At 39.3% G+C, this 24,516-nt stretch overlaps 1 protein-coding gene across 1 annotated transcript in view; it reads left to right on the forward strand.

The window, feature by feature from the left end:
- Positions 1-10,245: 10,245 nt before the first annotated feature.
- The window catches only part of rabep1 (rabaptin, RAB GTPase binding effector protein 1), a 31,965-nt gene continuing 17,694 nt past the window's right edge, over positions 10,246-24,516 (forward strand). Inside the window, exons 1-8 of the mRNA XM_072374264.1 lie at positions 10,246-10,386; positions 15,002-15,130; positions 15,453-15,656; positions 16,815-16,975; positions 18,091-18,210; positions 20,558-20,693; positions 20,958-21,136; positions 22,389-22,499. Coding sequence (XP_072230365.1) covers positions 10,341-10,386; positions 15,002-15,130; positions 15,453-15,656; positions 16,815-16,975; positions 18,091-18,210; positions 20,558-20,693; positions 20,958-21,136; positions 22,389-22,499 — 1,086 coding nt within the window. The 5' untranslated portion in view covers positions 10,246-10,340. The remainder of the gene's footprint in view (positions 10,387-15,001; positions 15,131-15,452; positions 15,657-16,814; positions 16,976-18,090; positions 18,211-20,557; positions 20,694-20,957; positions 21,137-22,388; positions 22,500-24,516) is intronic.

A 24,516-nucleotide genomic window follows, 5' to 3' on the forward strand; every position in this document is an offset into this window, starting at 1 on the left:
GCCCAACTTGTAAAGGCAGGACCACCTGTTGTAAAATAGTTTTAAAAATGACTCTGGATGTTTTTTTTTTTACTTTATTTAAGACTGTTTGGGCTGTAATTTACATATTTCTGCATCAAAAATTAATCATTATAATGATTTATGGATCATTTTCATTTGCAAACATTGATACAAGTGGGTGGTGGGTTGCCAGGTTCCAACTAAAAATCCAACTAAGGCATCACTTTCATCGTCAATCAATAAGCTGGACTCATTGACTCAACAACATAATGTTTGATGACACCCCTCTGAGTAAAAAACTGCAAGGCTTTAGGATAGAAGCTGATTTTATAAACAACTCATTCATATTTACATCTACAGATGTGGTGCTTTATCACAAGAACCAATTAAAGAGTAATTAACAACTTTGTTTCAGCTAACTTTGAATTGAATTTTTCCTTCATTATTACTTATTCAGAACCCATGATGAAAATGATCTTGTTGCCCTTCAGGAGCCTGACCCCTTGTTTGGGAACCACTGAACTATGTCTCAGACTGATATAAGAGTAAAATACTACATAGTGGTAACACACAGTTTATGTTTCTGAATCTCCTCCAGTTTAACGGTCTCAGACTGGAGGCATGAAGCAAACTTCCGTTTTGTTTCTGATGGGATCCCAATTCTGCTGACTTGGCAAACTGTGGTCATGTGTTTAAAACTTTGATTTCTCTCTTGTGGACTGACGAATAGCTTGCCGTGCACAGAAAGTACTGTTCTGCTACCCAAACAAGACTCAAAGAGAAGGTTTCTCTTAAAATAAGAACAATAATTTTCAGTGATTTTCTGCAACTCTCAATCTCATGAATCACAGAGTTTACAGCATATAGAGCCAGTTTAACATTTCATGCTAAATGTACCTGTTTTATATTCTTAAGAGGGTCGTAACGCAGTCATGTGTCCCTGAAACTCAGACTGCTCTAACAACTAAAATCACAAAGTTTAAACAATTGCTTAAGAAGGAGAAGATGAGTGCATTATGTACCCATTGTTTCATGCTACTCAAACAAAACATACTAAAACACTGACATGTTTCACATTGTGTTCCAGCTTTAAAAGCAAGAGTTGATCTAAAGAAAGATCAAAGCAAAGATGAGAAGACTCAGAGGAAGAATCTTTATTGTGAAAAGCCTTTGATTTTATAATAAATGCTTCAACATATAGAAAGAGTACAAATATTCCTGAGATACCATCATGTTTTTATAAAAAGTTAAATGCCTCTGAGATTTGCATACATAGAGAGGCAACCCACAGTATCTGTCCAAAAACGTCAGAAGACAACAAGGATACACTGCCCTGTGCACGATGCAGTGTAATGTATACAAGCAAAAAGGTTCCTGAAATAATGAAAGCTTTTCAAATCCTGCATCTGAAGTTTTTCCCCTTTCTCCGTGCTTTTTTCTCTGTTCGAGGATGTGATATCATTCTGCCATCAACCGGTCTCTAATCAAGATGCTGACAGTGCGTCCACGTCCCTTTACTGATGCATTAAAACAACCTGCAGTTTGTGAGACCGGTCCCAAAAACATGTTCTTTCTGAAGCAAAAGTGCTATTTGATTCTTATTAAAACGTACTCATTCAGAGACATGTAGGTCATGTTTTTGGCGCTATTTTCAGCTGCAGATTTGTAAACATTGAGTGCTTATGGCAGACAGAGGTGGAAGCTCCTCAAACTTAAATGCAGTGTGTCTTAAACAGCGTGGCTAATTGATGTGTCAATGAGACTCTGTTGGATAGAGGAATAAAAAATACAGGGTTTAAGTTTAGTAGTGCGATTTTCTGTTGGAGAGTTTTATATATGATTTCCTGTCAATAAGGAAAACATAAAACATGCAGCCTAATGGACAATTTATGATCTGAAGGAATTTTAATGTTTAATCAATTACCAGGAAATTAACTAAGTCATAAAATGAATTAAGGGCTGCAGTAAATACATTTGCTTACTTGTTTGCACCTAATGATAATTATAAATGGATAAAATAGTTCAATTAAGGGAACCATGAACCTAAATCTGTCTAAGGAGAGAAAGTCTCCATCAGGACGGTTTACTTCATTGCAGTGAGAGGAGGTGTGAACCTCTGGGGATTTAGTTGATAAGTTTTTTAAAGTATGTACAGTATATACAGCTTTAAAACAATGAACAAAGAACGCTTTTTTTATACACATGCACGAAAGTGTCTGAAGTGATCCGGGGATCCCTATGGACAGACCAGTCTGAACACCTTCCAGCAGATTTCTGTGTCTTCAGTGGATCTGCTATTCTGATTTTCATCAATGATACTAAAAGCATAACTGAGAAATCCTGCTCAGCAGGATTCAGAAAGGGAAGTCAAAAGTGGACTTGTGTCTATACCACATTTTTTTAAACCAAGTACAAGTACAAGTACTTACCTTTTAGTACTTGCCGATACAGAGTACCGATATGAGGCCAAGGCCATTACAGTTCTTACAATTAAACACATTTTCTTTTCTTTAGGCATATTCAACCCAAATACAACTGCACTTTGTGCATTTTAGTAATATAAACTACTCTTAGTGCAACATGTTGTTTTAACATTTTAACTTTCACAAACACATTGCAGAAAAATTAAGCTCCTGTCACACTGGCATCAGCTCTGTAGTATCGGAACACTTTAATGAATACTAAGTACGAGTACACGCACATGGTATCGGTACCGATACATCCCTACTTGTGTCATTCTTTTGTGGTCTTACGCCACATCATCATAGTCCTCCTCAACTTCGCTTCCAATGTCATCATAGTCCTCTGTGGAGGCGTCGTCTGCTTCTGGATCTGCTGGATCAGGAAGGATGATCTCTTCATCCTCCACCTTCACATAGTCAGACTGCTGGTCTGTGCTCTCCTCGTAGTCATGCTCCTCAGCCAGGTTCTCGTAACTCTGACCCACAGAAACACTAGAATTCATTATTGGATCTGGAGCAGGGTAGAATGGAGGAGGATGGAGTAGCTCTGTCTCATCCTCCACCTTCACATAGTCAGGCTGCTGGTCCGTGCTCTCCTCGTAGTCATGCTCCTCAGCCAGGTTTTCGTAGCTCTGACCCATAGAAACACTAGAATTCCTTTTTGGATCTGGAGCAGGGTAGAATGGAGGAGGATGGAGTAGCTCTGTCTCATCCTCCACCTTCACATAGTCAGGCTGCTGGTCCGTGCTCTCCTCGTAGTCATGCTCCTCAGCCAGGTTTTCGTAGCTCTGACCCATAGAAACAGTAGAATTCATTTTTGGATCTGGAGCAGGGTAGAGTGGAGGAGGATGGAGAATCTTTGTCTCATCCTCCACCTTCACATAGCTAGGCTTCTGGTCCATGCTCTCCTCATAGTCATGCTCCTCAGCCAGGTTTTCATAGCTTTGGGCCTCTGAAACAACAAACTTTATATTCAGTTCATAACAATTTCTTAGGAGTTACAGAATATCAGAACAGTTGTTCTGTTATAAATTGCTGCAGTTTGATTGGTTTATCGGTTTTCTGTTGTTGGTGAGTCATAAATACAAAAACAATAATCAGATCAAATCCTTGACTTGCCTTATCTAATAGATTTAGCTGATTGGTTGACCATATACTATACTGGAACTCTATGTTGTGTCTTTATTACTTGTCATTCTTGAAGGTTGAATTGAATCATTACCTTTGAATAGGTAATCTGGTTTCAAAAGCCTTATTTTTTATTAATTGTTCATATCAAGTAAATCACAAACTCTTCAAATTGAAAAAAAATCTATCTACAATTACATTACAGCTAACAGAACAATTCAATTTCTCATCTTGAGAATATTCAATCAGTTTTCTCAAGTTTATACAACTTGAGTCTGCTGGTTTAAAAATTCATGAGGATTTTTTGTTATTCAGTCTTGTGAAAGTACAGACTATAAAAGCATGAAGCACTGTCAAACTGTCACTTTTATGAATCCTTTCACATTTTGTGCTATATTCAAATTTGTTTTAGGAGAGCAAGGAAGATAAAAACAATTCTCTGATGTGCAATATTAATAGCGCTTGTCATACTTGGCCAGACAAGTGGAAGAAGATGACATTTACAATCTTACCTAGTTTGATCTGATGAACTTTGGTTCAGAAAGCTCATTTGGTATTAGAATGTTTGTCATGTTTCTTTTGGAGATAAGCTTTGAGGTTTAGCAAAAAAAAAAACAACACATTTACTGTATCTATAAATAAAGGGAATTTGGGCATGCATAAGTTAGCTTCACATTGAGAGGGATTTTTATGGATTCTTGCCTGCTGTGACAAACTGTGTCCGAGGAGGAAGAGCAGGAACTTCGGTGTTGCTCTCGTTGTATTTGTTGCTCCTGAAAAGTTGTGCAAAAGGCAAAACATTGAAATTAATGTTTTAAATGTCATTCAGTGAGGAAAATTTGATATGAAAGAACTGTTTCCAGTTTTTGATAAGTGATACCAAAGTTGTGCAATGTGAATATCTAAAAAGTAACTTGGGCATAGCATGCAAATGTAAATTAGCTTCAAGCTGAAACTCCAATAAGATAGTCTGTATTAAATGGTAACATTTATGTTTGATTTTGTATATGGTGACTTACAGGTAACATTAATAAAAACAAAATCTTCTAAATGTCTCGCATCTTTGCATGATTATGAATAGATATAAAAACACTTGATTGTGACAACAACAGATCTATTTAAAACTTCTAATGTTGTTATCATGATAATTAAAATGACCCTATCTTCAGAATAGGGGAATTTTCTGAACCAGAAGAATGGTGTGAATATAACATTGGGCCTTTTGAAAAGAAAAAAACTGCTGGTGCTTGGAAATTAGTTTTTATCATTCTAGCTGGAAGCTAACATGGGCACACTTTGTCGTTGCTGTTAAGTTTGAACAAATGTACAATATAAAAAATCAAGAACAATATAGCAATGAAATGAAAATTCACACTGCTTTATCTCTAAATACCGTAGTAGAAGTAGTCTGGGGATAACAGGACATTATTTTATTAAGTCATTTTAACTCACTAGTTTAACTTAGCATAATGACTGAAAATGGGAAATATTAACTATTGTGAAAAAAATGAAAAGGTTGAAACAGCTAAACTGACTTAAAATCAATCCATTGAAAAAAATGACTAATTCTGTCAATGCAAAGATTTAATTTTATAATTGAGAGTAATTTCTGTTGTTCCATGTTCATAGCTGGAGTATCGGCGTTACTTAGCTCACAGCTAGCATAAGTAAAGTAGCCTATCTGTAGACTGGCTGTTAGTTATAGATAAACATAATCAATACATCCATTAAACGCATGAAAATAATGTCAGTGAAAATGTTGTTTTGCCTAAACTAACCATCATTTGATACAGGGATGTTCAAGAAGATGGCCTATTCATACACAAAGTTTATAACCAATTAGCTTAAGCATGAAAAATGAAAATAAAGGGAAACTGGCCTAGGTCTGCTTAGGAAATCTGACAGAAACAACAGTCAAAGTCATCAAATAACATGTTAGGATATCTATTTGAATTCAATGAAAACACAACTGTAACTATGAGAGAATTAGTTCTTTCTATCTCTTTTTTTGGTTTACTGAAGACAACTGTAAACTAGGCATTGGGCTTTTTGTTTCAGTCAAATAAACTTCTCTTTGAGGGACTTAGCAGTTACTGTAATTCTAACACTCATGCTAAGTTAACTAACTTATCTGTCTTTAAATACAAAACTGTTCCTGTATGCACTACAGCACAGAGCAACTTGTGTATTAGTTATTAAATACAAGGAGTATACTGTATATATCAATGCATTACTCGACTCTGGTGTTAGATGTTCTCTGAAGCTGTAAGATTCTGTGTTTGCCTGTAAAAAAAAGACAAGAAAGTTGAGTTAAGTTAAGCTGCAGAAAAAAAAAATCAATCAATCTTACAGGATTAAATCAAAAAGTGCATTTCAGCAAATGTGGTGAATAACACATAAGGACACAGATGCAATAAAACAATGTAAAAACTAAAGACCATAATATCAGTTTAGCTAAAATAAGGTAAAATAAAAAAAATGCTTTGACAAAGCGTGCTTTATCTCCATGTGTGATATTACTTGTTATTAGTATTTGGGTTACACGATATTTTGGTCCCTCTTTGTTCATTTATACTGTAAACCAACACAAAGCCCTGCTCTGTGCTGCTTCAGCTCAGTTTCCACACAGGGATCATTAAAGTTTCATCTGAGATAATCAAATTGAAAGGGTGCTCCTTATAGCAGTTCATGCCACTATAATAGCGTTTTTTTTGTTAGGCCTCAGATGCACTTTCTCAGTTACAGTGACAGTTTGTTATGTAGTTTCACTATTCCCTGTTCAGAATTCTTATTAGTGTTGAGAATGTTCCTTTTTTATTTGTATGTGTTAATCATAAAAAACAGGTAGTTGTTGATAATGAAACTGTGTCTACTTCTCTCTTTTGATCTAATTTAATTTCAAATGTAAGTTGACCTAATGTTGCTTTTGCTTGGATGTGATGGTTCCCAGAAGAGCAGAAACTAGAGAAGGTCCTCAGCATAGACACAGACTAATGCAGACAAGCTTGCCATTTATCATTTCAGACCATTGATTTATCTTGAGATGATTTAACCTTTACAGACTTAAGGAGGAACGATCTAGCTGAAAGAACTGCAGTTATATCAAGTACTTAAGCCAGGTGCCTAAAACAAGTTGTCATGGTCTATGGCTCCTTTGTTGTTTTGTTTTGGTATGAACTTACATTTTGGATTTACAGTGTTCTGTGTTTTATTTGTCTTTACTTCCTGTTTAATTTTGAGAGTTTTTACTTGTATATTTTGTTTTTGTTTTTTATCCGCTTTTTCCCAGTTTTGCTTAATCTTCCTGTTTCAAACCAGGTTTTGGTTTGCTCATTGCTCCGCACTCCGTTTACTTTGTCGCCTCTGTTCTACATTCTGTGTTCTGAGTTTTTCTAATTTGAACTGTTTTTGGATTCCTGTGGATTTACTATGGCCCACTATTTTATTGTATTTCAAATTTCAACACGATCGCATCCCTAAAAAATGTATACGGTAACATGCTAGGGAAACCTGTAAAATTACATAAAGCTTATATTTGTCCCACTCGTGTATATATTTAAATCCAAAATACAGATGCAGTATCGTTGAAACAGATGACAATGAACACGAGAGGATTTATTTACAGTATATCTCTGCCAGGACAGAACTGAGTAATAACAGAGTGAGACATTTTTGCAAATGCGCCCCAGTTAAGCTCACAAAAGCTCATGTAAAAGCTACATATCAGTTAAAATGAAGTTGCACTTTCAGTTTTAATTAGTCTGAACATGTATGACTTCTATGTATGAAAATGACTTCTGCTTTGACTGCCATAACTTTGACCTCAATGGGTTTTTTACTGTTTTCCCTGGAACTAACTAGGGAAGTATGTGAAGAGTAAAGATGGTCAAAGCATGTGATGGCAAGTCAGTTTTAATATTTAAATCTAGCTCAAAATCTAAACTTCAATCACAATTTTTACTTTTATGCTCCCTTCAACTCCCTTCGATAAAACTTTAACAGAAGAATGAAAAGAAATAATGATTTTTACTGTTACTAGCATATTATTCTTGCCTTTGAGGGTCATGCTGGAAATGTATTTTTTCCCTGATGCAATTTGATAATATTCTTAAGAGTGATATCAAAGAATATTTTCTTTAGTTTTACTTTAGCAAGTTTAACTTCAAGTTTAACCTCAAGTTTAACGTCAGCCTCTATTGTGAGTTCACTCACTCGTAAAATGGCTGACTTGATGATAGTCTCTTACTTTAATTCTTTAAAGAATCACAACAGAAGATCATACTTTTTATATGATTATATCGTTTAATCGTTACCTTAATCTGAAAAAAAATATTTAAGTAAAGCTGATAAATGAATAGGCTATTACTAAGTATATATATATTCTAGTATAATTCCATTGACTGTTTTTCACACCTTAATTCCACTTTACATCTCATTGCATATTGTTGGGCGTGTTGCACTTTCCTAATCTGCTCTGGCTTTAATTTTTTTCTAAGTTGAGTCTATAGTGCTGATGAATGTATTCTAAATATTTCACAGCACTCCTTGTCCAGATAAAATTATGGAAGATAACCTGGAGGTTAGAAATACTAAGAAAATCATTTCAGACCTCACACTTTAAAGATTATTATGATCATCATATTCAAAATGTTTCCCCCTACTATATTTTTGTTCAATTCAGTTCAGTTCAGTTTTTTTTTCATATAAAGTGCCAAATCACAACAAATGTCATATCAAAGCAATTCAAGCCAATTAGAATCCAATTCATTGTAATACAGTCAGGATGTGGAATATCATTCTGATGTAAAAGAAGATACAGGGCTCTGATAAGGTGCTAAATCTTTACAAATGCGGTCTCAAGTTCTATCTGATATCAGTGGAGGAAAATATATGTGTCAAACCATGAAATTGTAAGAAATGCTTTTGTTATTGACATGCCAGTGGAACTTCTGATAGATGTGTTAAGGAGAGAATCAACCAACCTTTTCTGGACAGGCAATTGTTGATGATCAGGAAGATGAGACCGATCGCCACAGACACAAAAATCATCCCAAGTATCACCAACACCCAGATGTATTTGCGCAAAAGAGCCATGAGTTCTCTGTTGGGCGCCAAACACAACTGAAAAAGAAAAAAAAGACCCAGCTGAAATAAAAGGAGGAAAAAAAGCCTCACACTTCACAGCAAGACATTTGAGCTACTGCTTTTCAGTATACACAACTGTAGATCGGAAAGAAGACCATTTGCCACTTCCTCTTTCTGAGTGTTGACTAAGTCTTATGGTTATTTTGGTATTTGCATGAGCCTTCTGAGAATCATACATGCCTACTGCTAACCTCCAGGGACCTTATTTTTGGGAGGATGTCCGCCTTGTGTACTCCCAGCAGTAAAAATGTGACTCTTACAGATAATTCTGCTGTCACTGAGCTGAGGTATCTGACCATGTACTCCACAAAAAGTTGAGAAGAGGGGGCAGCTTTCAAATGAATTGTTTACACCAGCTGAAGAGACATACGTATGTCACTGTATCTCTATAAGCAGAGTGATATAAATGCTCTTTTTTTCCTTTTATCTTTAAACCCTGCATCCTGTGTCTAAAACAGCTTCCTGTCAACTTCTAAATACAAATACTGCTGATTCGATAGGACACTTTGCAGGATATTCCTGACTCCTTTAATTGAAGGTCTAGTCTCGATGTACTATTTTTGTATGTATTTCTTTTTTTATAATTAAGTTTCAGTTCATTTCGAGGTGTAATTTGACCATTTCAACTACCATATATTAAGAATATGCCTTACCTTATGGCTCCAATGCCGGGTTAATGTGGAAATGAAAGATGAAAGTAAATGGTCTGAAATGGCAACAGTGACCACAGAGCAAAGTTTTGCATGAAAGCTTTTTCTTAAATAACTGAAGAAGCCTGAAGGCTGAGACAGTACTATCCCCACCCCCTGCCATGCTCCAATGACCACAGTACGTGGGTGTTTGTATTTCTGGAAACACGATAAATCTATACATTTCAGTATTTGTCAGATGCGATAGATAACATCATAAAGATGTCAGAACCAACCATCAATGTATATATTTCATGCTGAGTAAAGCTAATAACGACCATGCCAGAACAGATGATTATATTTATGCCTGATTCTCTCTCTTCATATTTTAAGTTTTATGATAGCAGGATGTTTCAGTAGTGTACCACACATCTTTGGAGACTGGAAAAAATATGTTTAAATGTGCATCTGCAAGTTTGTAGTATTTATGTGTCTATAAATATTTCAACTTCGCATAAAATATCAAACAGTCAACTATTTCTTTGCCCAACTCTAATCTAAATGTAAGAAGAAAAAAAAGTACCTGTTGGCTACTTTTATTTTGAAAGATGGCAGCGGATTGGAAAAAGTAGAAAAACCGTTACACGGGAAATATTATTGTTGTCTTCAAAATATCAGCCACAACTTGTTGGGCAACGAATAATTCTAACATAACCTTATAACTTACTCTAATAAAAATCGTGGCTGGATTTTGATCTCTGCTGTGTTTTTACACAGTCATAACAGCTCATCTTAAGGCTCGTATCAAACCTTCCAGAGCACTATCGCAAAGCTTTTATTCTGAAACTACAGCCGGAACTAGCTCTTTCCACCCTCTCTAGCTTCAAAGTAGTTGTGATGTTAGCCTGTTTTCTTGGTCACTCCTAACTCTTAACCCACAGCTCTGGTAATTGCCTGAAGCCCCCTTCAGGAAACCATGGCCGAGGAGGCCTCGGGATCCCCTCAGTCGTCCCAACATGACGGTAAATGTCTTACATTAATCGCCTTTTGTGGTGGGAGTGTTGAAGTCTGGCAGCCCCGAAGGCAGGGGCCTCTGCATCCTTGACAACATTAGCTAGTTAGCATCATCAGGGCGACGTGTCACTGGCTGTCAGTGGCTCATATTGAACATTCACACTACGCAGTGTGTGCATTTACGAATTCTACCTAAACCAATTTAAAGTAACTGAGACTGTACATTGCTAAAATGGAGTCAACACGTTACGTTTAATAATCAAGCCAAGTTAACGTTAATTTCTTAGTACCACTCTCACTAGCTGGTTAGCTTGTAGCTTGAGCTAGTCTGATAAATTTGATCTAAAGGCCGGCTCTGGCCTCTGGAAGCCTTGTCCAAACCTTTCAGCCTTTAACACGGGTCATATGGATCTTATCAGTCCGGCATTATGTGCTGTGTTTGGCCTACACACGTGGAGGGTTGGGCTATAGTGGAGGTAGCTGATGTACCTGCAGGAGGCTTTGCCTCTGTTTCTCAAACAGTGGTACTGGGACCTTACTTGGGTCCCACAGGAAATGTATGCTGCAGCTTTATGAGAGTTTAAATGCAATCATGTGAGATTATTTTTTGAAGTATAATCATAACTCATATATTAGTTGCCAGTTACAACTACAATGTATATCAATACAGGGACAATTTACTGGCAAGTCTTGCAGTAGATATGATGAAGACAATTAAGTTTATTTAAGCACCTTAGCAAGAGGCATTTTTTTGTTCTTTTTTCATTCTAGTTAAACATTAAGACGAATTGTGTACAAAAAAAATGGTAAAAAAGTGTCACAATAACATTTTTCTACTTTTATTACTTGCGTTATGACTTTTTTTTTTTTCTAACTGGAAGTTGTCTGAAAGTGTTCCAGTATAAACATCAGGTACTGTATAGACAAACATGTGCCAAGTTACATACAAGATACACCTTAAATTCACATTTCCTTTTATATTAGTCTGAAAGAGGTAGCAAAACAACCCAAAATTTAAAAAAAATTGACCAGCTGATGACCTGACTGCCACTTCTCACCTTAGAACTTCCACAGTTTGGACCTGCTCAGACAACCAGCAATGCCTCTAGATCATCAAAGTGAGCTCTGTTATGTTGTCTGTCATCCATGTGTCAGAACTCAGTGGTATCATTACAGAAACCTTGATAAATCTGAGGCACCTAAAGGTATCGTTTTCTGCCACGATTTAGAAGCTGAAATTCAGTGCTTTGCTTTAATGGACCCTTAACCTGAGTTTGCTGAGGGACCTTGTTGTTTTTCGACTTTAGGTGTTTCATCATATTGATTGTATTGACTGGATATTTGCCGTTACGGCCTTGCGAAATGCTCACTGAAGTACAAAACTTAACAAGTGTTGTTTCCCCACTTCAAACTATTTCCTTGCAGCATACATATTGGTGAGGTCCTGCCACAAGAGCAGCCGTGTTGCAGTACAGCAGATTTAAAGCGACACACATCAGAGTCGAGCTGTACAAGGTGACCTTGATACAGATCAGGGTCAGATACAGATCAACCAAATCGCCTTGATCGGTATCCTGCTCAGATAATTGTCATACAACTCATCAAGATGAATGACTTTGGTCTGCTGTGGGCGCATTTTGAACCCCAACATGAGGTTCAGGACTTTCTTAAGAACAGTTGCTTTACACCACTGCAGAACAGAGCATGCAAACAGCTGATAATGACATGGAACCAGTTAAAGAAATCTTAAGTTGGCTGTTGGTTTCATCCAGATATTTTCATCTGGTTGAGGGATTATGAAACAAAGTGATTCCAGTCAGCTCAGATATTTGGGGTATAGTTGAAATGGAAGTTTAAAAGCAGTTTACTGTTTCTAAAAATGGTCCTCTGGCGGTTGCAGAAGTGGGATCCAGCCCTCTCTAATAAACCTGAGATGAGCAGCACATCACAGCCGGGAATTGTTGCTCCTCTCATGCTTTGATTTGATTTGATTCACCCGTCAACAATCCAATGCATCTGAAGATGCGTCTTTATTTCCTTTTAACAACCACTACCTGTAAATACTATATTTTTAATTTCCCTTTAGGATGAATAAAGCCTTCAATTCAAGTAAATCCCAGTGTCTTAAGAATGACACTAAAAGCCTAATCTTTTAAGTGTCAGAGTGACCAACCGTGGTACTCCACATGCTGTATGTTACTCATTTCACTTTATGTTTCTGAAATGATTTGCTCCACAAACTCAAACCTGGCATTCTCTGAATGTGTCTGCTTCTCCTCATCTTTGAAAACTGCCACTGAATGAGTGACTCTCCTCCCTCTTTTTGAGTGATAGCGAAAAGTTAAGGGTGGCTTGACTTGTCGGGCTGACTGTGTTCCTGGGGTTGCAGATGTTTTGGTCAGAGTGAAAGCAGCTAACATGTTTTCACACATTAGTTGCATTACCATAATATATTTTCACGTGGCCGATTTTACACACTGTGTGTTTTTATCTAGTTAGTGCTACCCAGTTAACAAAGTGAGCCTAAATATCCACTTTCAGATATTTTTAAATAGCTCAATGCCAAGCTCTGCCTTCTTCAGCTGCATTACCCAGAACATCACAATAATGTTGGTGTCACATAGGAGCTACGTGTTTCTTCCTCTCCTTCTGCTGCCTCCTCTTCTTTGGTCTGTTACTTCAGTTGAACTGTATGCACCTTTATTGTTTGGGCTGTGGCTTAAAAATCCCCATTTATTGATACACTATAATTTTGTGTAGGCTTCAAATTCTCAGTGATGTTTTTTCCACTGCATAGATGCAGAATCGCCAACATCTGCATCAAAATGCATGTCCGGTTCAAGAAATTTTCCACATCTATTGAAATAATTGTTAATACATTGCAAGTCATGTTATCATAGGCATGGCAGTATTCACCAATAATATTGCAAATCACATGTTTTCTTGTTCAACACAGTGATACAGATATGAAATTAGCCTGGGGCTGTTTGACTGCATATAGCTGTCAAGCCTATATGAGCTATGAAGTATCAAGATGGGGGGTGTATTGGATTATGTGGGTGAATGAAACGTGTGGGCTGTGTTTGTAACAATGTGTTGTAAAAAGGTACTTCAATGCATTTCTTAATGGAATACTCTATATGCTTGGAGGTACATGCAGTTGATGATCCATTTTCAGTCACACTTTCCCTTTTTTGCTGTGTCCAACGTTCATAAGGTTGAGCTGGCAGACGCTGTATGTTACCACGTGTCTGCACCTGCTGGAAAGAGAAGTGAGACTGAGCTTGGTCTATTTTTGTATCCTCAGTGAACTTGTGTTGGTTGTCTCTTGGTTAACTAGCTGCTTTGTCTACATAGTGATTCACCTGGTCTTTGTCTTCTGGACCTGAGTGATTAGAATCTTTACTGAAGGGCACATAATCATGTTGTTTCCATAGCGGTTATATTAAAAAGTCCTGTGACTTGAGCTGAACTCTTGGGTAAAATACATCAGGAACCCATGTGAACGAGCAGTGATGGAATTTCTATGGAGTTTACTCAGCTATCACATGACAGTGGCAGAGCTGTGCCAAACCCTCCTGCTGCTTGTGCTTGTAAATGTTTCCATTTGTCCGTCTGCATGTGAGAATGTCATTTTCTCCCTTGTCTGTGCTCTGCTTTTGAATAAGGGATGAACTAAATCAGGTATGAGCTGCTCTCAGTGTAGGAAAAACCAGTGACTGGCAGTATTTTCAGGTTCAGTTGTGTATGTGGTACGTAATAACTTCTTCTTCTTTATTCCTTTTTCAAATGAATTGTTTAAAAAAAAAAAATGTCATCAATATTACTTTGTGACAGAGTTTAATGATGTGCAACTTAGTTGTTCCACTGAGGCCAGATGAACAATATGATCGGCTTTGTGTAGAATTCTGTTTATCTACTAACTCTTTATCGACTGCATTGTGTTGCAACATAGAAGTGATGCAGGGATTGAGGATGTTTCTATCAGTGAAATCAGGTTAAAAATGATGGCCAAGCAGCAATATCAGCTAATGCCTAAAATACTGAGTTTTACAGATTTTTTTTTTGTGTCAAGTGACTTTTCTTTCTGTTTGATTTGTGATGTTGATGAATTAATCGATTAATTGGCTGTTTGGCGGCAACAGTGAAGCTTTATGTAATTGTAGTGATTTATTCTGTGCTGTCATCTGGTGTCTTAAAGGACAAAGGGTGAGTTGGCAAAGGACAGAGGAAGAAAATACTGAATTGTTCCTTAAAGCCCTAATGACATTTTTTTTATACCACTTAACTTTAATTATGAACCAACGAAAACGTTATTTTCTTTTCAGATTTTTTTGTTTTGGGTACAGTTCTCCTCATCAGATTTGTCTGAAAAACATTTAGTATTAGATTTAGTAACTAACAAGAAACAATCAGAATTTTTTTTTTAGGGATTTAAAAAAAAAAAAAAAGTTAATTTTAGGGTCTTTGACTAAGGGTCTTGCTGATGATACAGCGCCACTGATGTTAGCCATGTAATGAATGGTGAATGCCACAGATTTGAATTTTATTTTGAAAATGACATCTGATTGAACAGTTGATTAACTACAGCCCTGTGTGGTGTTTTTCTCTCTCACCATCCAGAGGTGCTCCAGCAGCGAGTGGCTGCACTGGAGCAGGAAAGGGCCGAGTTCACCAAACTCAAGCAGCAGCTGGAGGCCGAGTTCAACCAGAAACGAGCCAAGTTCAAAGAGCTCTACCTGTCCAAGGAAGGTACGGATCTCACAAACATGCCAGCTTTTTACAATCTAACATGTTCTGTTGCTTAAATCATTGACCAGAAAGTACAGAGAGGTCTGTTAAACTATGGACGTAAAGATAATAAAATTACAAGAACCTGTGCTGAATAAGAGTTTTACTGAAGATCGAAGTCTGAAAAACTCATAATGTGCATGTGAACCAGTGTGGCTGGTTCTTCTGCCTCATTGTGCTGTACCATTGCATTTATCTCCTATCTTACTGCTCTGTGTGTTTATATACGTTTGCTTCTCCCTCCGTGGTTCGCGTCCTGTTTGATCCATCACATCCCCTCCAGTGGAGCTGAAGAGGCAGACTGCAGCGCTGGAGAGCGCTCAGACTGAGCTGAGCTCCATGCAGGACCAGCTGTCTCAAGCCCGGGCTGAGATTGAGACCATCAAAGCGGTGGCCACTGTGTCGGAAAACACCAAACAGGAAGCCATCGACCAGGTCCGCAGTCAATGGCAGGAGGAAGTGGCCTCGCTGCAGGCCATCATGAAAGGTAAAATGAGCTTCTGTTTACACGTGCAGTGCAGGAAAAACCATCATTGAAACAGAGTTATTAAGTTTCACCATATCTGAACTCCACCGGCTACCCTTAGCCGCCCGCATCAAATTCAAGTCACTGATGTTAGCCTACAAAGAGCTTAATGGAACGGCTCCCATCTACTTGAATGCTCTTGCAAAGGCTTATGTCACAACTCGGTCCCTCCGTTCGTCCCAGGATTGTCGTCTAGCAGCTCCTACACCATGCTTAAGACAATCCAAACTCTTTACATGTGTCGTCCCACGATGGTGGAATGACCTACCGAGCGCTACCAGAACAGGGGCGTCCCTGTCTATCTTCAAGAAGCTCTTGAAAACCCAGCTCTTCAGAGAGCATCTCCTATCCCAGCACTTACCTTGTACTTCCCTACCCCCTCTATCTCTGCACTTTATCTTTCTGCACTTCTTTCTATGCCTGCACCCTATCTCTACTCTGTCACCTCTGACATAGTCAGACTAGTGGGTTCCTTCTATGTAGTTTATTGTTAGCTTTATATAGCTTGTTAAATCTTCATTTGTAAGTCGCTTTGGATAAAAGCGTCTGCTAAATACATAAACATAAACACATAAACATCTGCCACGGTTTTCAACTAAACTGACTGAGATGCTTTGAAATTTACCGTACAGTCTGCGTCCCGATATTACCTTCCTTCCTCTGATTGTGTAGAGTGTTCTGTGGGGCTGAGGCGGATGTTTGTTTTCACACGAAAACTACCAAGCTGAATTTCACGAAACTCAGCTGAAATTGGAAGCATATTTTGCATCGGGAGCCGTCTTGGTCACATGCTCAATCACAGCCCTCTGCTTGCGTTTTCCTTGTTTTTTCTTATTTTGCTGAGTTCAGCTTGTCACATTCTTGGGCTGCAGCCTTTGTGTATTGTTTGATAACGACGTGTGTGTGTGTGTGTGAGAGTATAAAACTGTAATGATGAGACAGAGCTGTCTCTCCTGGCTGCTGCGCTCCCTGGATCGACATCTGTGCTCACCTTCAGGCTCCTTTCTCACTGCGGTGCCTTTAAAGCGCCACACTCTCCTGTGTTCACTATGTGACTTAATCTATGAATATTTGACATGTCATATGAGTTTTTTGTGTTATTGTGTGTCCCCCTCACAGACACTGTGTGTGAGTATGAGGTCCAGTTCCACCAGCGCCTGGAGCAGGAGCGAGCCCAGTGGAACCAGTACCGCGAGGCGATGGAGAGGGAACTGGGCGACCTGAGACGGCGGCTTACTGAGGGTCAGGAGGAGGAGAACCTTGAAGATGAAATGAAGAAAGTAGGTGTCTGTTGTGGTTTTGCTTTTTTCTTTCCCCCAGCTCATGTTTTACTCTGAGCTGGAGGAGTTCTATTTTGTGCTGATATGGGTCTGAAGGATGTGTGTTTTTCCCCTCCCACGTTTAGTTTAAAAACCAAACCCAGATGAATACCAGAACAGTTTAGTGTCCCTCATGCCTGAGCCAGCTGGACTCCTCTGTGTGTTGACCAATACTCTTGCAGACTGATTCCAAACTTCATACTTGAGCTCTCAGCGCAGAGGCTGTTTCGACTAAATTTGATCATTTCTACCCAGGAATAAATCTCCAAACAAATTTTCATAAGATTTTAAACTAAAGATTTCAGGCCAACTCGTCATGTCAGCAGTTAGTCTGTGTCTTCTACAACGTGCTGTATTCACACAGCCCACAACGTTGGGGTGGGATTAAGAACAATGAAGGAACAGATTTATAAATTCGATCGCACACATCGTCTTAAGACACCCCCCCACCTCTGTAATTCCATTTTCCTCAGCCGACAAACTGATAGTCAGTTTTCTCTGATGGCACGGTCAGCCAGCCCCTCCAGCTTGTATGTGTTTTGGTACATTAATGGTAACCTCTCTGAGGTTCAGTCTTTTGACAGTCTGAGAAAACGGAGGTATATAGTTAATCAAAAACTCTTCCTCTCACTTGGGAGGTTATATCGGATCTCAAAGGAACGTGACCTGGACACGTGTGTTGATGTGGGGCTGAAAATGACTGTAGGCTGCTTCTCATGTCAGTTTGATGTTGAGGACTCAGGGCGACATTAGTAGCTACCAGCGTAACACGCAGAAATCTTCGAGTTGACTTGTGGGTAATGTTGGCTCCAAGTACTTCTATTTCCAGTAGAGTGAGTGAATTCTGAGCCGATCTTAGCTACTGTCCATCATGAGTTTCACGCTGATAAAAAGTGATGAAAATGACAATGACAGCCTTAGATCAGTCTTGCCTGTAGGTTCATTGAAATAGAATGAACATCCACTTTAAGATCATAACAAATGCGTTTCGTATCATGCAGCATCGGTTTGTGGGATTTTCTTTTCTATTTGTGGCTGTGTGCATTTGTAATGTGGGTGTGTGAAACACTTTGAAGGCTCAGGAGGATGCAGAGAAGCTGCGGTCGGTGGTGATGCCCATGGAGCAGGAGATTGCAGCCCTAAAGGCCAGGCTGTCCACAGCTGAGGACAGGGTGAAGGAGCTGGAAGCCTCCAAGGTTAGTCGGCATGAAACGAGTCCTTCAATCGGGTAAATTAATTCTTTATTTCATGTTTACTGTGCAGAATACCTCTCGCAAAGGAAACTGAATTTGAAAGGTTTCATGATACCATGAGAAGAGATTTCCACTTTTGTACGGATAAAAGAGGTTTCAGTGTCCAATTTCACAATCGTTATAGGTGTGAGGCTATTAAATACAGACAGTTATTTTTTTCAAAGATAATAGTTGCTGTGGTTGTGTAACAGTTATGTGCAATGTCTAAAATCACTTATTCTAAAAATAAGCACTATCAGATGTCTGTAGAGGGCATTTGTGGCTTTCACTTGATCATGGTGTTTGATAATGTTATTTTTTGCTATTTTGGCTCTACAGGACATGCTAAATATCCGCACCCTTTAGAATCCATATAAAAGATGACTGTAAAAAAGCAACAACAATATCCACACAGGTCTATATTGTGTCATTAACTTAATTCCCTGTCTTTGTTCAGTGTGCTGGTGGCCCGTCTTATTATGATTAAATGGATGATAGCCATAAAAGACATACTTTCCCTTCAGCTTTCAACTGTCACTCTTCAGCTCCGTTTTCCGGTCTGGCAGCAAAGGTGGTGGCAATGAAATTCTAAACTTTGAGACTTTAAAAGGGCAGTTCACAAACCAACCGATGACGTCATGGTGGCTGCATCCTCTTCTTTTCAGCATTCCATGTGGCTCTCCACATCTGTTTTAGAGTTTCAGCGAAACAAGAAGTTGCACAATGCAGTGAGTCACGAGACAAGCAAGGACCTTGCCCTGCTCAAATAACCATGCCAGCTGGCAAGGTTGTTGGCGTTCCACACCTCTTTGTGTTAAGATTTCAGACATTGGTGAAAAGTGGAGCAGAGCTAAAAGAAGACTGGATATTTGACACAAATGAACACATACGCTCACTTTATTAGGGACACCTTGCTAGTAAAAGGTGGGACCCCCCTTTTGCCTTCAGAACTGCCTTAATTCTTCGTGGCATACTTTCAACAAGGTGTTGGAAACAATCCTCTGAGATTTTGATCCATATTGACACGATAGCATCTCCCGTTCCACCACATCCCAAAGGTGCTCTATCAGATATTGGAGATCTGGTGACTGTGGAGGCCATTGGAGTACAGTGAAGTCGTTGTCATGTTCAAGAAACCAGTTGGAGATGATATGAGCTTTGTGACATGGTGCATTGTCCTGCTGGAAGTAGCCACCAGAAGATGGGTAGACTGTGGTCATAAAGGGATGGACATGGTCAGCAACAATACTCAGGTCGGCTGCAGCATTTAAACAACGCTCAGTTGGCACTAAGGGGCCTCACACCATTACACCACCAGCCTGAACCGTTGATACAAGGCAGGATGGATCCATGCTTTCATGTTGTTTACGTCAAATTCTGACCATACTATCTGAATGCTGCAGTTTTGGTGAGCCTGTGCCAATTGTAGTCTCAGTTTCTTGCTCTTAGCTGACAGCAGTGGCCCCCGGGGTGTTCTTCTGCTGCTGTAACCCATCTTCTTCAAGGTTCCACGTGTTGTGCGTTCAGAGATGGTATTCTGCATCCTTTGGTTGTAACGAGTGCTTATTTGAGTTACTGTTGCCTTCCTATCATCTCGAACCAGTCGGCCGATTCTCCTCTGACCTCTCACATCAACGAGGCATTTTCATCCACAATTCAACTGCTGCTCACTGGATATTTTCTCTTTTTTGGACCAGTCTCTGGAGAGATGGTTGTGCGTGAAAATCCCAGCAGATCAGCAGTTTCTGAAAGACTCCGACCAGCCTGTCTGGCACCAACAACCACGCCATGTTCCAAGTCACTTAAATCCCCTTTCTTCCCCATTCTGATGCTCAGTTTGATATATGCCTAAATGCAGTTTGTGCCCATGCGATTGGCTGATTAACTGTTTGTGTTAACAAGCAATTGAACAGGTGTACCTATTAAAGTGACTGGTGAAAATTAAATCGATGTTTTATATTGGAGGCTGGTGTTCCTTTTTCTGCTCCTTGGTGTAATTAAGTCCCTTAAATTGCACTGCTGATGGTGGTGGATTAAGCAGAACAAGAAATATGTATAAATGATATCAACAAATAATTTTAACGCTGGTTGGTTGAATAATACTCGACCTGACTACTGCTCAGGTTGTTCCATGTGTGCGGCATAAAAACTAATAACCCAATCTTAAGATATTCTTCTCTAAAGCCTGAGTTAGTTTTGTATGTGCAGTTGGTTCCAATACAAGCTGTCAGAGTCGGAGAGGAGTAACCTGTCAACTTTAAACACTGATTTTTAGGCTTACAATAGAAAATAAACCAATTTCCCATTCCAGGTTAAAGAGCTCAATCATGTTCTGGAGGCGGAGAAGTCGTGCCGTACGGACCTGGAGATGTATGTGGCTGTGCTGAACACTCAGAAATCTGTCCTGCAGGAGGATGCAGAGAAACTAAGGAAAGAGCTTCATGAGGGTACTTTCTAATGCTTTTTTTCTGGAAGCTCTTTGATAAACAGAAGAAATGATGAATGTCCGGACACATTAGGGCTAAGTTTTGTTTACAGAGGTCATAAAAAAAAAAGTAACACTGCTGTTTAGGTCGGCTCACTCTTTTCTCAGTTATCTTTGCTATTGAAGGTCTGAATTAGGATTCACATGCCGTTATGTTTGAGGCTTAAAGCACATACAGCTGCTAACGCTCTTCTCTCTTTCATGTCTCTGCTGTGCGTGGCCACAGTCTGTCACAAGCTGGAGTTGGAGCGGCAGCAGCACAACCAGCTGAAACACACGTGGCAGCGAGCCAACGACCAGTTCCTCGAGTCCCAGCGCCTCCTCATGAGGGACATGCAGAGGATAGAGAGCGTGCTGTCCTCAGAACAGCTCCGTCAGGTGGAGGAAATGAAGAAGAAAGATCAGGTACATCAACAGAGATACAACAGGCTTTAGTTTTCAGTCAAGTTAGATTTGTGAGCTTCTTCATTTTGGCCCGATAATGAGCTTAGCACTAGTAAAAGGAATGTGTTCATCTGCTCTGGGGTGGCAAAGGAACGTAAAAAGTCCACCAGCAGAGCTTTGGATGCCAATGGCAACAATCTTTATCTCGCTTGCTTCTTCACAATCTCTGACTGGAAGGACCGAGGAAAGCCAGAAATGATTAGATTAGTCATGTCTGTTGAGTGTGGATGTGCGTCAGTATTTGTTGATCCCAGTGGGACAGTTTAAGGGGGTCATGATGTGGAGAGGAGCATTTCTAAAACATGAAGGCCTTATGCTCCCTGTCAGCAGTGGTGAATGCCTGCTGAGAGTAATCTGAGGAAGGACAAATCATGAAGCTGCCACAGGGTGTTTGAATGAATCACTGGGCCAAGCTCGTGACCGATGGGACTTAAAGGATTTGCTGCTAATGTCTTGGTACTATAGGGTAACTTCAGAGTTAATACCCAGTGAGTTGGAGCTGCTTTGGTGAATATTGAACCTCTCAAGTGTTTTGCTTTTCATTCATTATGTCACGAGCACCGAAAATAACAAAATTTACCGTTTTATTGTTGACATCCGTCAGTGTTCTTTGTTCGTTGGCGTTTTCAGTTTTGTACTTGCTGGTTTGATGGGGAGTTGGAGCATTGTGGGGGGGGGCACGTGTTCATTATGTCTTCATTAAACTTTCCAACAGTCCATCTCCACATTTTGTAGTTCTGGCTCTTCTACATGTTTCAAGCAACTTTTGTCCAACACATGTACTGTGTTTGTATGCAAATCTCTACATTTGCTTTACTCAAAGTTTTAATAAATTAGCTGCTGCAAAATGAAGCATTTTAAGTTTCAACCAGTCAAAAAGTTCAGCAAAATCCCTGCAGCTTTGGTACTTAATGTGAAATCAATAGAAATATTTCAAGACCGTCCTTACCAGAAGCAGCCAAACCTCTTTGAAATCACTGATTTGAAAGTAAAGTGGAGCCCAGTTTGCAACCACCGTAGTCTTGAAAATCAAATTAAACAGCACAGTCAACGCCGCTATCTTTGCAAAAGCACCAGTTAAGTCTCAGCAGCCGAGGAGGCTTAATTAGATTTGACAGGTTTATCTAATAAAAAGTCAAGTTAGGGTAATTCAAAGTGAATTACCCAGAAAAATGTTAAGTGAAGAAGTAGGATTAAACTTGCATTTGTTTAGGAGGAAGATGAAAAAGAGAGGCTGAGCCAAGTGAAGGACCTGCAGGAGGAGGATGGAGGAGACAACACTGAGCCGCTGGACGACTTCTTCCTCAGACTGAGCGTAGAGGAGGTATGAGCTCCGTGTAATCCCACACGCCTCTCTTAGGGGAGAGATCAGCTCGTTGTATTATAATGTGAGCTTCTCCTTCATGGTTGTCCTTGTCTGTGTTAATTTCTCGTGACCTTAACTGAGAACATTTTGTGACTCAGCTGTGCCTTAAACATCCCAAATCTAAGTGGTTTTTTTTTTGTGTCTTCATCATTAAGTTGCTTGGACTTCATACAGATGCGCTTCAGTTAAAAAAGCTGAGTTGAGAAGGAAATTTGAGGTCGTTTTCCATATCATTTAAGTGTAACATTGCTCTTTAGTCAGAAAAAAGTTGTATTAGCGGTCAGGCTCGGATCAAGCGAGAACGTTACGATCGGCGACTGGCAACATTATTAAAAGCTGTTTCTGCTTTGTTTTCCTCCGTGTCAGTTCATTAGTGCCTGGGACATGTTAGAGGATGTCTACACAAGGAGCAGTCACAAATGTTCAGACCTGATCATCTTATTCTAGTGATCATAGCATTAAGGCAGCTACATTCGTTGGGGTTTTAGCCATCTTTAAAGTTCTATTCAAACTGTTCAACAGGCATCCAGCCAGTGAACTTTGCTTGAAATGTGATGTTGCACATTTGATGTTTGATTGTACGATAACAATACCTGCTGAACTGTTCCAGGCTGCTATGATAAAGAGTAAACATCACAGACAAGACTTCCGCTTCCACCATTTAACCAGTTTTGTGTTTAATTTTTTTACTTTTTTTGGCGACCTTCTACACGGTTTGGTGGGTCGTAGCAGCAGTCATGCTGCGGGATGCTCATTATAAATTTTTTTTTTTATAATTTTTTGTTTGTCCATGGCCATCTTTGGTCACAGCAGTACTCTTTGAACTTCTCTCACTGTCCAGTGTAACAATGTCACCATGATCCTCCCACATAGGTCACCTGGGATGGCTGAAAGTCACACTGTGTCCCGAGCTTCAGATGTAGCATAGCTAGCATTATTGTCTTTCCACATGCTCGGGGCCGACTTATTAGATCAAATTTCTTTTTCGATCCCGTGTTTATGTTTGTTGGGAATCCCTACTTATTTGAGCCTGAGAGTAAGAAAATAGAACAAGAAGCAAAAACAGCCAGAGGAGGATGAATTTGAGTGAAAACTCTCTCTGTAGTCAGCAGGAAGTCTCTGATCTTGACCCAGTATTTCCTTCTTTAGTTTTGCTGCTGAACTCTGAAGATCAGAAAGGTTGAGCTGTGGAAAGAGGAACCGGATTAGAAATGTACCTGGGGGACGGTCATGCGGTGCCCTTTAATTAGCCAACAGGATGTTGGCTTTAATTCTAAATTCTACTGGAAATGTGAGACCAAGAGCAGGTAATGAGCTGGGAGCTGCATTTTGAACAGACCGTCCCTGATTTCAAGCAGCTTCAGTGTGGTTTGTGTAAAGGGAGAAAATAAAGGAACGGGCTTCTTGTTTTGGGTTCAGTAAAGATGTCTTCTACTTTTTTGTGGACATTATTGAGAACATGGTTAGTGGATATATCCATACTGTGTGAGAATAGAGGCTGTTGACTTATCTTTACATTCTGTGTAGTCCTTTTGTTCAGACCAAGATATTGATTTTATTTCCTAAATTCATCATTAGTTAAGATGAGCTGTAAATGTTTTTGGGGTTTTTTGTAACTGACATAAAAGCACAAAGTTGTACTTTAGTCTGGATATTAGCATTTCTCAGATTGGACGCCTGATAAATGTATAATGATCTGATGTGTCTGATATCAAAGCCTCCTCTTTTTTCAGTAAAATTGTAGAAAAAGCCATCTTCCAACACTGAACCAGTTCCTTTAATCTCAGCAGCTGTTTTGACATCTTCCATACAGGGTTGTGCCCACACGGCGGCACTGAGACTGCTCTTGTTTAACTAATGATTTACACACACTTGAACATGTCTTGGCGTTACTGAATCTCAGTTTTGCACACTGTTCCACAGACAAGAAAACCGGATAGATATTTCTACGGCACCTCTAAACCGGGTTGAATCC

The sequence above is a fragment of the Leuresthes tenuis genome, unplaced genomic scaffold (genome assembly GCF_036924035.1).
Source record: "Leuresthes tenuis unplaced genomic scaffold, fLeuTen1.0.hap1 SCAF_21, whole genome shotgun sequence".
Classification (NCBI taxonomy): domain Eukaryota; kingdom Metazoa; phylum Chordata; class Actinopteri; order Atheriniformes; family Atherinopsidae; genus Leuresthes; species Leuresthes tenuis.